The 14,349-nt window shown below is 45.8% G+C and overlaps 1 protein-coding gene across 1 annotated transcript in view; it reads left to right on the top strand.

Moving 5' to 3' along the window:
• Positions 1 to 1,312: 1,312 nt before the first annotated feature.
• Positions 1,313 to 14,349, top strand: part of pitpnc1b (phosphatidylinositol transfer protein cytoplasmic 1b) — a 16,152-nt gene continuing 3,115 nt past the window's right edge. Inside the window, exons 1-9 of the mRNA XM_056602774.1 lie at positions 1,313 to 1,999; positions 4,990 to 5,138; positions 5,989 to 6,077; positions 6,873 to 6,880; positions 7,088 to 7,159; positions 9,202 to 9,294; positions 11,835 to 11,990; positions 12,387 to 12,450; positions 13,545 to 13,631. Of these exons, the coding sequence (XP_056458749.1) occupies positions 1,952 to 1,999; positions 4,990 to 5,138; positions 5,989 to 6,077; positions 6,873 to 6,880; positions 7,088 to 7,159; positions 9,202 to 9,294; positions 11,835 to 11,990; positions 12,387 to 12,450; positions 13,545 to 13,631 (766 nt within the window). The 5' untranslated portion in view covers positions 1,313 to 1,951. The remainder of the gene's footprint in view (positions 2,000 to 4,989; positions 5,139 to 5,988; positions 6,078 to 6,872; positions 6,881 to 7,087; positions 7,160 to 9,201; positions 9,295 to 11,834; positions 11,991 to 12,386; positions 12,451 to 13,544; positions 13,632 to 14,349) is intronic.

Genomic DNA, 14,349 nt, shown 5'->3' on the forward strand with positions numbered 1-14,349 from the left:
GCACAATGATTGTACAAATACGATCGTACATCTGGCAATGTCTTTCATGAGCCACATCCTGTTTTCTTCATTCACATCCTGTTTCCTGTCAAAGCAACCTAACACAAACCACACACAATGTAAATGGATAGACAACAAAAGAATAAATTAAATCTAAAGTTTCTGAAGCATTTAGCAAATGCACGCAATTAATTACAGATAACACTATATCAGGATCTGAATCGGTAGCATAATACATTTGAAGTTAAGTTCCTGGTAGGTGAGTGCATTGAAGAAATAAACTAATTGTAAACAAGCAGTAGTAAAAAAGGTATAAATGCAGAATATATACAGTATATTTTTTATACATATAATATAAAGCGTGCACATGTGAAAATAGCAATAATGTATGAGCAGAAACTCAAAGGGGGATGGGAGGGGTCGAATCAGAAGAAATTGAGAATTAATCCAAGACCATTAGCTTTAACCTCACACCAATGAGCTGCGATGGCAAACATATGCTTTTGTGTTATTGGAGGAGTAGAGAATGCAGTGGGCCCAGTGGCACATCTCCGTGCCATGGGAGAGTGGCCTGTGACTGAGGAAATAAGAACCCAGGCGAGAAATTAAAGCAGCTCTGATTCAGCTCCTCATTGACTAAACATGGATTCAATTAAAGGAAAGCTGAAGGTCATTTTGTAATACAATGTAAGCTAGTGCGGCGCGGCACTTAATGGAAGCACTCATGGCTCTGGTAATGTTTAATCCAATGGCCCAGTGTGTGTGTCAGCCCTCTGTGTCCCTGCTGTCAGACCTGCACGTGTGTGTGTGTGTGTGTGTGTGTGTGTGTGTGTGTGTGTGTGTGTGTGTGTGTGTGTGTGTGTGTGTGTGTGTGTGTGTGTGTGTGTGTGTGTGTGTGTGTGTGTGTGTGTGTGTGTGTGTGTGTGTGTGTGTGTGTGTGTGTGTGTGTGTGTGTGTGTGTGTGTGCATGGATGACTGTGTGTGCGTGGAATATACTTCCCATACTAAGCACAGTGGATCAAAATGGAAAAAATCCCGACACCATGTGGTGTGAGTCAGAGCTGAAACAGCAAAATCCGTTTGGACAAATCCTCCCATGTTATGACTGAAAACAGAACAGGGGAGGAGTGGACAGAGGGAGAGAGGGAGCGTATGAAGAGAGGAGGGGGGGCAGGGGTAGGACAGGTGAGGAGGTGGTTAACGCAGTGGGCGGGGAAAGGAAAACGGAGGGAGGGGGAGAGGGAGGGGGAAAAAGGAGGGAGCGAGAGGGAAAAAAAGTGATAAGAGCACAAACCGAAGGAATTTTTGAGGAACTGAAAGCAGCCAAGGGTGGTGGGGGGGAGAGGGAGGAGCAATAGGGCCAAGGTTACCCATGAGAGTCCCGACAGCAGAAAAGCCCTGCTAGAGGAGAAACACAGAGAGAGAGACAGAGAGGGAGAGACAGAATAGGTGAGGTTATTTTCTTTAAATGACTTACGATTATTAATAACCCGAGACCGAAAGCAACAACCAGGGGCGAGAGAAAAGAAAAGAAGACAAAGAAAAGACGCTGGAATAACTGCCACACGGGCAAAGAGAAAGAGAAAGAGAGACAGAGACACAGAGAGAGACAGACAGACAGAGAAATACAGAGACAGAGGCAGTTCAAAGGCAACCGAAGCCAAAGTTGACAGTTGGCTGTTTACCCAGCGAAGTCAAGAGAGAGGAACTCTTAAAGGGAACTCCCATCTTAGAGGAGACGGAAGAGGGGGGGTTAAAAGTTAGAAACAATAGCTGAAACACACACATTGACTGAGAGAACTGGACTACATGGACTACTGACACAGGGGAACAAAGAGCATAGGTGAGAGGACCGCAGCAGCTTGTCCCAGCCTGGTCTTGTGTGTCATTTAGACAGCAGGGGGGGGACACACACAGGTCACCAGACAGTTAGCTCCAGCTGCGCCGCACCATGTTGCTGAAGGAGTACCGCATTTGCATGCCGCTGACCGTGGAGGAGGTAAGCGTGTTTAACTCTGTCCTCACACACTCGCAGAACACCCCGAACACAGCGCACCGCCTGCCGTTGTTTTTTTTAATGTGGAGACAAAAGTGTACTGGTGGTGGGGTCTGTTGACCACGTCATGGGCTGTAATCTTGAGCGGTGTAAAGTCGCTGATAAGGAGAGTCCCCGGGGGAGCGGGGCCACAGAGAACCTCCCACAGACTTAAAGGCCCAGACACGCCAAGCACAGACCGCTACAAGGAGCATAGCGGAGGAGGGGTCCCAGCGTGTACCTGCACTCGCCCACCCTTCCCGCCAGCGGCAGCCGTCAGGTAGCACTCAGCCTGCAGAGAGAGCGGTAGCGGGCCCGCCTCCACCGGCTTTTTATAGTCTCTGTGCACGGACCGGTCGGACCGGTTGGCGCTGAGCCGTGCTTCACCAAAACAATGTCCATGTAACCAGCAGGGGGGTTTTGATGACAAAGCAGAGGACACGGGCCACAATGGGAGGTGGATCAGGGAGCCATGCACCCTGAAGCCCCTTTAAATGGTTGTGTCTCCTTTTCTCAGTATTACCACACCTTAAATGAAGTGGAGGTGCGTGGTTCATCCCAGGACCGCAGGCGAATCGGGGAGGGATGCACTGCATGTCGCACACCAGTCACCATTTTCGATTTCCTATTTTGTCATTCAGTAGACACAGTATCCAATCCAATGTCAAAGGAAGGAGCAGGGAGTGGCTAGGCTCTGGCCGTATTACAGAAACTTCCTAACTCGAAAATCCTATCTTATCTGTTTGGCAACTATGGTAACAAGGGTTAGAATCAGATTTAGGAAAAAGTCATTACGGAAAACAGCCGATCCTAAAGTCAGTTTTCTTATCTTAACTCCAGATAGGAAATTTGTATTACAGAAATATCCTAAATGACCAAAATCCCAAATAAACTGTCCTAACTTTAGGATGTCCCATCAGCTCTCCTAACTGTCTGTTACAAATAAGCAAGAAGTTCTCCGTCGGGATGTTGGATATGCAATGCAATTCGCCGCCCGAGCGATCTTATATGTTGACTACAAACCATGTAAATAGTGTTGTAAATAAACTTCCAAAGCTTTTCAAAACTTATTTGGTGTTGTATTGGTCCTTAATGTGCAAAGTATACAATGCACATAGTAAATAAGGTGCAAAGTCAAACCGGTGAAGTGATTCCGGAAATGATTTTGGGAACAATCACAGCGCTTGCTGTCTCCGTTGAGTCGGCGGATAGTTAAAAAATATTGGATGCGCACGTAACCTTCATCTGTTGCTAGGTAACAGACATAATAGCTGAATGTCGATGCTAGATCGCCTACTTAGGATATCTTAACCTGAGGTAAGGTGAGTAAATTAACCCTAAATTAAGATAGGATATGTTTCTGTGATACCAAATTGAGAAAAATCCTATCTTACACACTTAGGACTTAAGATAGGAAGTTTCTGTAATTCGGGCCCAGAGGCCTCGAACTAGGCTGTGGACATTGAGATTCCAACCTAGAACCCTTGGGCTGTGAGTAAGACACCCGAACCATAAGGTTATCCTGCCCCTGTCGCAAAACAAAAATATTAAAATGTTTTGAAATAATTTCTACGAGAAGAGACATTTTAAACAGCACCCTAAACCACCTTCCCATTTACTGGATAACACAACCGTTTCCGGCTTATCTCAAGATCGCAGGACCTCATGACTATGATCATAAAAGTGTGAATAATAATATGCAAAGTCCAATGGAGGTATCCAATACTACTGTGTTGCACAACCAACAACTTTGTGTCTAATGTGTACTTGTTAATCCTGGAGATAAGTCAGGCTATGAATGGGTCTGTGTGTCTGTGTGTATCTGTGTCTGTGTGTGTCTTGTTTCGGGTCAAAGCATTGTCACATTGACTTAGGGTATTGGCACAGTCAGTCAACACCCTGCTGAGATCAGATAGCTGCCGCCTCAGCTCTTTGAAAGCCTGATGGAATCCATGGCAAATAGGGTTAATGGAAATTTCAGTGTTTCTCAACACGTCACTTGTCATTGCCCTTCACTGTGCATAATAGCAATTTCGCATTCAGATAAGCCTCCTTTTAAACTTGACTCCAAGATAAGCGGGCAGTAGCAGGTCTCATGCCTCACATCGCTCCGCACAATGATTGTCTCAGCACTGCGTTAAAGCGTCCGTCCTCCTGATTAATTAGGAGCCATGAAGAACCAAGGGGTAAATATTAAATATTGACACTTTGCGTGTAACTAGAGGGAGAAAGAGGAGTTTCCTGACGTGGTTTGCATGCAGTGAAGGGTGGTTGGATCTCAAGGACTTCTTTCTTCTTTTGCTCGGCTTTCAATGAGTTATTTGTTTTTGTTATTCTTTTATTCTTACTGTCATTCTTTATTTTGTTTATTATTTTTCTTTCTTTGTTTCTTTGTTTCTTTGTTTCTTTGTTTCTTTCTCTTTCTCTTCCTTTCTTTTTTTCTTGTTTAGTTTCTTTCTGTTTCATTTTTTCTTTTGTTCTGCTTGCAATTAGTTAGATAATTTCTGCTTCTCTCATTTTACTTTCATACTGACTCTCATCTATCCTTAATAGGTATAGACGGTGTATCTATGGAAACCTGGTGTTAGGTATCTTCTTTCTTACTAACCTCCTTTCTTTCTCCTATTATTACCGTCTTTCATACACCAAGGTATGTGGTTACGGTTCAACGACATGTCAGTACAGACAACACAAAAACATCCATCCCCACACATGCAACCGGACCCTGACCCACATGAATGAACAGAATGTGTGTGTCTCCACTCAACGTGTCCCTGCTCGACACCCACAGCGTGTGTGTGTGTGTGTGTGTGTGTGTGTGTGTGTGTGTGTGTGTGTGTGTGTGTGTGTGAATGTCTCTGCCATCACCCAGATCTCTAGTCTGATGATGTACCCGAAACAACCCGCTCCGGCCCTGGCCTTTTGTGACGTACCGCTGGTTCTTGTCTTCCCAGTACCGGATCGGTCAGCTGTATATGATCAGCAAGCACAGCTGTGAGCAGAGTGACGGGGGGGAGGGGGTGGAGGTGGTGCAGAACGAGCCAGAGCTACACCCGCAGCACGGCCCGGGACAGGTGACGGAGAAGCGCATATACCTCAGCAGGTATGCACACACTAACGTGTGTACACGCACAAGCACAAGCAAACACATACGATATACACACCAAGCAGACACATGCACACACATAAAAGAAACACGATGCCGCCATTTAACTCATTGTTTAATTGAAGCCCTCCTCTGTGGGCCTTGTGTGTGTAAGCTCAAATGCTTGGATGCTCGTCATTAGTATGAAGCACACGTTTATTCATTCATTACAACCATTCAATGAACTATTAGTCCTTTATTCAGCCTTACATGAAGGCACAGACTCGCTCTCTCTCTCTCTCTCTCTCTCTCTCTCTCTCTCTCTCTCTCTCTCTCTCTCTCTCTCCCTCTCTCTCTCTCTCTCTCTCTCTCTCTCTCTCTCTCTCTCTCTCTCTCTCTCTCTCTCTCTCTCTCTCTCTCTCTCTCTCTCTCTCTCTCACACACACAGACACACACACACCTTCAACATGGGGAAGAAACAAGATCTCTACGTGTTTTAGTGTGACCTAGAAGAAACAGTACAGTTACAATTTATAACCACAGGGGTAATTCAGAATGAGTCACACAAATGTTGTGGTGAGAGAAGCCTGCAGGTAATTCTGCTACAGCAGGCACAGACAGCATTTAAGATCTCTTTGTCTTTGTTCATCATTCTCCCACACCTCTTTCCTTCTCTGCCTCTTTTTAGGGCCTTTCACTTCATCCCTCTCCCACTGCTCACTTTCTCTCACAGACACATTTGTTTTTATTTTGCCATATGTCTCTGTCTTTTCCATTGTTTCCTATTTCTAATTCCTTCTCACTTGTTTTCAGTCTACACTCTTATAGTCTCTCCTTAAATGTATTTTTTATGTTTTTGTCTTCCTAGCAAACTGCCATCCTGGGCAAAATCATTCGTCCCGAGATTCTTTTATGTGACAGAAAAGGCCTGGAACTTTTACCCATACACTATCACAGGTTAGTGTTCTGTGTGTGTGTGTGTGTGTGTGTGTGTGTGTGTGTGTGTGTGTGTGTGTGTGTGTGTGTGTGTGTGTGTGTGTGTGTGTGTGTGTGTGTGTGTGTGTGTGTGTGTGTGTGTGTGTGTGTGTGTGTGTGTGTGTGTGTGTGTGTGTGTGTGTGTGTGTGTGTGTGTGTATTGGAGTCTGTGATGTGCCACCGTGCAAATATCATAACACCTTAATATGTTTCAGAAATAGTATTCACAACGTGTACCAATGGTTTTGTAACAAAGAAGGTAGTTAAATGAGTCAGTGTTTGTGTGTGTGGGGTTGTGTATGTGCATGTGTGTGTGTTTGTGTGTGTGTGTGTGTGTGTGTGTGTGTGTGTGTGTGTGTGTGTGTGTGTGTGTGTGTGTGTGTGTGTGTGTGTGTGTGTGTGTGTCTGTGTGTGTGTGTGTGTGTGTGTGTGTGTGTGTGTGTGTGTGTGTGTGTGTGTGTGTCTGTGTGTGTCTGTGTGTGTGTGTGTTTTACTCGATGATAAAAAGTTGTCATAACATCCCCACCTACATTTCAGAAGTACTATTCAGAAAGTGTTTCCCACAAACCCATTATTTTTGTGCGTGCATGTCAAAAAGAATGAAGTAAAGTTATTTGCTGGCTGCGTGTACGTGTCTCTCTGTTCGTGAGTGAACTCGAGAGAGACTATGTAAATGTGCACTCCTGCAGCATGCTGCTCTGTGTATTCTGTGTATACCGAGTGTGTGTTACTGATCATGTCCATTCCCACCCATATCGATCACGGCTGTGGCTGCAGAGTACTCAGTAAGTAGCCTCTCACCACCATCACAGTAGCGCTTGCACTCATCGTTGTGAATTCCAGCCATCCTGACCTTTACCCTCTCTCTCTCTCTCTCTCTCTCTCTCTCTCTCTCTCTCTCTCTCTCTCTCTCTCTCTCTCTCTCTCTCTCTCTCTCTCTCTCTCTCTCTCTCTCTCTCTCTCTCTCTCTCTCTCTCTCTCTCTCTCTCCAGGTCTCCTTCCTACCAAAGTTCAGCATCCGTATCGATACCAAATTTGAAAACAACAATGGACAAAATGCAAATGTGAGTAGAACTGGAGTGCATGAAGGGGTGAGCAAGGGGAGTAGGGGAGAAAGTAGAGGGGAATAAAAAGGAGAAAAGAAGATGAGGAGAAATTTCAATTTTCTTCAAATTGATCTGCCCATTACAATGACAACAAGCAACGCACAAAATGTTGTGACACATAGCAGGACTTCCATGCCTGCTCCAAGGTTCACACACACTACAACTGCAAGCACACGCACATTCCAAACATACAGGCACGATTGTGAACGCACATACCACGCACACATAAACACACACCCTGTGTGTACATGTGTCTTTGGCGCGTGCAGGGTTTTGTGTGGTCAACCCCTGCATAGAAATGGTATGATCCAATTCTCAGAGCAAGACGACAAGACCTGACTCGCCTTCAAACCTGGAGCGCTTGTTTTGCTTTAGGAGTCTCCCAGGCTTGTTTGTTATTTAAACCCACCAGGAAATGAGAATAGACTTGTTCACCTTGTTATCTCGGTTTACACTGTTCTATCACGTGCCAAATCCAAGTAGGCTTTGCCAAACCAAGCAGAAGAGGAACAAAATGGTTTATTCGTGATTATTCATCCAAACACACGTCGTGTTTATGTTCCACTCGGCACTCAGCAGAAATTTCACCTGATCCCGTGTTTTGTCACATTCACTCCATCCAGGCAAATCCTCCGGGATAAACTCCCATTCCGCCCACAATTTGCATCCTGCTAATTATGCGTTATATTTGAAAGTGCGTTATATTACGGAAATCCGATACACTCTAAATGCCACATCCTGCTGTCTTTAAGGGAGCCAGCGGAAGCTACCTTTTAACCTGAGGCTTAGCGTTATTACACAAGCGTCCCACATAAAACCCTCATTCAGGGCTGCTGCAGGCTTCCACCATCTGCTCTCGTATTACTGGAGGTCTGTACATTGGGCTGCAGACTTCTGTAAATACCTTCACTCTGCACAACCCCCAAAACAGAAGCCTGTGCATGACAACTGTCCCTGCCAAGGTCATGTAATGCACAAACACAGACTTGGCACAGCTTGGACAGAGCCTCTGACTCACACAATACACAGTAGAAACAAGACAAAACAAGGGCAGACCGACTGGCAAGAGGCCTGGTGGTTTGTTGTGATGCAACAGCGATTTGGCGAGTGCTAATTTGTTAGCTTTAAGCAGAGGAATGAACGGCTTCGACGCGGCATCGCAATGAATCCTGCACAAGGACAGATGATAGAAAAGAACTAATCTCCTTTAAGATTATCTTTATTTTCTCTCAGGACATGCCCCCTTGACTTCCATAAGTATTCCCCTCTTCCCACCTCTCCCTCTCTGACTCACATCCCTCATTTATTTATTCCTCCTATGTCCTTCTCATGTCTTCCATCTGCTCTTCCCTCCTCTCTCTCTCTCTCTCTCTCTGCGGCCCCATGTGATTGGCTCCCAGGCCCTCAGGGCGGGATATAGAGATGGGTGTTGATGGGGTGTGACCTCACTATTCTACACAGTCACTCATCTGCTCATCCCACCCCATCTTTCCTCCTTGCCCTGTGTGTGTGTGTGTGTGTGTGTGTGTGTGTGTGTGTGTGTGTGTGTGTGTGTGTGTGTGTGTGTGTGTGTGTGTGTGTGTGTGTGTGTGTGTGTGTGTGTGTGTGTGTGTGTGTGTGTGTGTGTGTGTGTGTGCGTGCGTGCGTGCGTGCGTGCGTGTGAGTAAATCTGTTTGTGTGTGTGTGTTTGTGTGTGTGTGTGTGTGTGTGTGAGTACAACAGTTGGTGTGTAGTGTGTACATCTGTGTGTGTGTGTGTGTGTGTGTGTGTGTTTGTATGTGTGTGTGTGTGTGTGTGTTTGTGCATGTGTTTGTGCATGTGCGTGTGCGTGTGCGTGTGCGTGTGCGTGTGCGTGTGCGTGTGCGTGTGTGTGTGTGTGTGTGTGTGTGTGTGTGTGTGTGTGTGTGTGTGTGTGTGTGTGTGTGTGTGTGTGTGTGTGTGAGTGTGACTGTATATATGCTCTATTCTGGTACATGACCTCCCCATCTTTTTTGGTGAAGGTGTTTGGAGACCAGCCGACCCCAGAGGAGAGTGTGTGTTTCCTGGATATCCTCACTGACCCCATCCCTGAAAGGAGCTACAAAGAGTCAGAAGTATGCAAGGCTTCACAAACAAACACAAACACACACACAGACGCATATACAGCACTCGAGGTGGGATGAGGGGGGATGGCATCCCCCTTTGGAATTAAAATGATCAAAATCATCCCCCTTCTGAAACAGCCATCCCCCCTTCCCATCCCCTTAATGTGGAAAAATTACCTCTATTTCATTTGCAACACTTTTTTGCGCATATTGATTAGGCTAAAATACTGTGGACGAGGGGCAAGTGCAAACACAAATTGATGTCACGTCAGTCAGCGACATAGCAACGCAGCCTGCACAGGCGATTTCAGCATCATGGCCAAGCGACAAGGAAAGCTTGATCTGAGGGACTTCGGCTTTAGAGGACAGAAAGTGCCACGGAAGGTAAGTCAAGAGAGACTAAAGTTAGGCATAATTACTGAAAATATGATAGCGAAACGTAGTTCCTTTTTCAATTCGGCGCAACGTTACTTTTCCCAGGGACAGATTTGACAGCGATACTGCATTCTCGGGCAGTATGCTATTGCGCAAGCACGCCTGTGTGCTTACGCGCGCTTGCTCTCATTCCACACCGTACGAGACAGATGCTGGTAGCATGAAGCTGTCTCCGTATCTCAGACATCGCTTCCACAGGCAACTCTGTCCTGTTTTCTCCCTTTCATTCCAACCCGTGACCAACACTAGTCTCCCTTCTCCGTCCAATCAGCTGCGTTTTTTGGGATATATATCTTTTTTCCCCAAAAATATATAATAATATAACACCGTTGGTCTCCCACCATATGCGCTGTCATCAGCACAAATGATCTGTCCCTAAAAGTTAAAATCCACCATCCCCCCTGGCTTCTTTTTTTTATAACTCGACCACTGCACATACACACACATACAAAGACTAGCATGCACACAAATACACACACATACTCATCCTCAAATACAAGCACACACACTCCAACACAAAACACACACAATCACACACTCTCCCACACACACACAAACACACACAACAGGTACAAATACGGAAAATTATGAATGCACTTTCTTGGCCGTGTTCTGGCTGTAAATGCATCATAAATCACCAGTGTTCCCACACACACCTTCTGCCTTCTCCTGCCCTGCCTGCAAGGTTACGCTCTTCTCACTGCAGTTATTCCTCAGAGACAAAGGTCAATGAGCGTGGCCTCTCACACACCCACACACAGACACACTGACGTGCAAACATACTGACACACTCACGCACACACACACACACACACACACACACACTGACACACACACACACAGAAACAGAGATATAATCGCATACACACTCTCTCTCACACTAACAAACACACAAACACACACACACACACACACACACACACACACACACACACACACACACACACACACACACACACACACACATTTACATATTTACACACACACACACACATCACACACAAAACCACATATACACATCAAAAGATATACCTACACATATAGTTAAACACACACACACACACACTCTCTCACCCACACATATACACATACACACAAGTGAGATTTAGATAAACAGCACTGTGATAACACACACACAAGCAATTTCCGTCCGTCTTTGGTCACAGCAGCGGGATTTGTATCATCACACATTCCTCTGAGGAAGCCTGTTGAGCAACAGCTGTCTGGACTTTACACACATAAACACACACCAAAAGGCACACACACATACACACTCACAAACACACACATACACAAACTCACTAACACATACACGCACACACCCTAGCTTACTCAGACAAACACACACACACACAAGTTAGCACATTTATTTACTAACACACACATGAGCTTACCATAACACACACAAACAAGCCTACTTAGACAAGCACACACATTAGCTTACTAACACCCACACACAAGTTTAATAACACACACACACACACAAACACTAGCTTACCAACACACGCACATACAAATATGCATGCATAAACTCACTGGTTTACACACACACACACACACACACACACACACGCACACACACACACACACAAACACTCGCAAACAAATATTGTTAAACATCCACACACATCCACACACACAAGCTTACTAACACACAGAAACATATAGGCACAAACATAAATTGCTGAACACACAAACACACATAGAAACACATACACACAGACTTTACCAGTCAGAAACCTACTCCCCCTCCCCCCACACACACACACACACACACACACACACACACACACACACATACACACACACACACACACACACACACACACACACACACACACACACACACACACACACACACACACACACACACCGTGTACACACACACACACACACACACACACACACACACACACACACACACACACACACACACACACACACACACACACACACACACACACACACACACACACACACACACACACCTACAAACCAGCACACACACACCTAGGCACTCCATCCCCGGTGTTTCCTCCGGGGACTCAGCCCAGGCCCACATCTCTGTGCGCACTCAGACACTAATTGAAAGTGTTACTGTTTGCCTGGTGCAGGACCTGAGCCGCTGGCAGTCCGACAAGACAGGCAGAGGGCCCCTGGAGGAGGGCTGGAGGGCCTCGGCCGAGCCCATCATGTGCTCCTACAAGCGAGTGAGCTGCAGCTTCGAGGTGTTCGGCGTGCAGTGCCGAACGGAGGAGTTCATACACAAAGTAAGGGAGACGTTTTTTTATTTTATTTTACCCATCATGCTTAGCTTTTCACACACACTGAATAGTGCAGAAAAGGGCAGGATATTATCAGGAACAAAGGTTATGAGCCCGGATAGGTGTATAGGCTGATGGTGGAGGAATTGAAATTCACCGCTAATTGGATCCAGGAGGAAGCAAGCGCCACACTTCTGTTCATAGAGCAGTATTTCTCACGTTTCAAGTCTGTTTCATTTGTTCACTAACATGTGTGTCTTCAGTTTATCATACACTTTTTGTGTTTCCAAATGTAAATCTGCTGTTTGATATAAAATATGATCAAGCCGCTGAGAGCAAATTCACAATTTTTTTATTTATCATTAGTGGAATAATTATTATTTTTATTCTGAATCCTCCTAGAACATTCGGGACATTCTTTTGGTTGGCCATAGGCAAGCGGTTGCCTGGATCGACGAATGGCACGGTAGGTCATACACTCAAATATACACATCGTGCTTTCATTGTATACCTGTGCAAAACTGTCCACATCATCAAGTAAGGAGTTAAATTGTATCATCTGCGTCAAATAATAAAAAGTAGCCATGGATGTGGAAATGTTTCACTTAATAAAATTGAAATAAAAGCATACAAAAACAAATTTTTCAGAATTTTAAAGGGGAAGGTTTTCTTAACAAATTTCTGAAACAAAAATTGTTTTGCTCATTTATGTTTACAATTCTTTTTATGGGTATGATTCAATTTAGTATGAATACGATTCTGTTTTCCTCACGCATGGGGTTTTGGCGATTTTGATGATGAGGCCAATGGTACACCAGCACTGGTAAATGAGAATCCGGCAATGGGAAATAGAAGCAGACTATTTGTTCGACCAAGGTGGTAACGCATGGATCCGACTTAGTATCAACCCACTTCCTCGTCTACTGGCTTGACTGTCAATAGCTTCCGTAGCTGGTAACTAGGACGCCACGCTCGCAACTCACTTGATCATTAACATGATGGTCTTATTACTAGCACACAGGGGCTAGCAACCGACGGGATCAGCCCAGCATGCTAGTTACCAGCCTCGGAAGCTAATGGCCAGCCAAGCCAGTGGCTGATCCAGTGGGTTGCTAGCCTTGGTAAGCTAGGTCAGACACCACCTTGGCTACCCCCAATAGTCGGCTTCTCATCTTCCACCACCAGCCTCTCCAACGGGTCAGGCTCATCCCTGGCCGCTTCAGTAGCTGTATTCAGCAAGAATCTAGCCTCTGCAGCTTCTCACTAGTTTCAATTTCTACCCTTACCCTGTGCCATAGTGCATTCTTTCAGTCAGGTGCATAAACCCGGTGCGTAACAATGACTGATATGTCCAGCTGACAAATAAAGTCGACCCTTTCCCGTCACCCCGCCTCCAATTCTAAGTCAAGTTGAGAAAGTGGGAGAAAAGCAGAGTGGCCGAAGAAATACAAGGCTTTTATTTGTTTTATGCTGACATTGCTTTTGCCATCGATATGACTCCATAGTTTGGACACAAACAAACACACCACTTATGTGCTCCCTCTGTTCTGTCCCCCCCAGGGATGAGTCTGGACCAGGTGAGGGAGTACGAGAGACTGCTGCAGGAGGAGACCAACAGCAAAGTCAAATCGAGCCAGTGCGGCACAGGTGGGTCCTCACACCTACACCTTACACCCTACACTACACCCTACACTACACCCTACACTACAGCCTACACTACACCCTACACTACACCCTACACTACACCCTACACTACACCCTACACTACACCCTACACTACAGCCTACTACACCTCACCCTTCACATCACCCTACACCCTCCACTACACCCTACACTACACCCTACACTACACCCTACACTACACCCTACACTACACCCTACACTACACCCTACACTACACCCTACACTACACCCTACACTACAGCCTACTACACCTCACCCTTCACATCACCCTACACCCTCCACTACACCCTACACCTCACCCTACACCCTACACTACACCCTACACCTCACCCTACACCCTACACCACACCTTACACCTCACTCTACACCCTAAACCACACCCTACACCTCACTCTCCACCCTACATTACACCCTACACCTCACTCTCCATCCTTCCTACACTCTCCACCCTAACCTACACACTCCTACACTCTCCATACCTTCACTACACCCTTCACTACACCCTACCCTCTCCTCTGTGCCAGGCGTAAGGACAGGTGGTGTGGAGGTGTTGGGGGGTTGAAATACATTGTTTTTGTTATCATCGTGCTGTAATAGGGTTGGGGGAGGGCCAGGTTATAATCCCACTCTGATATTAAAAAAATGCCCCCTAGAGGGAATGTGGGTTGGGGAAGGGAGGGGG

The sequence above is a fragment of the Gadus chalcogrammus genome, chromosome 11 (genome assembly GCF_026213295.1).
Source record: "Gadus chalcogrammus isolate NIFS_2021 chromosome 11, NIFS_Gcha_1.0, whole genome shotgun sequence".
Lineage (NCBI taxonomy): Eukaryota > Metazoa > Chordata > Actinopteri > Gadiformes > Gadidae > Gadus > Gadus chalcogrammus.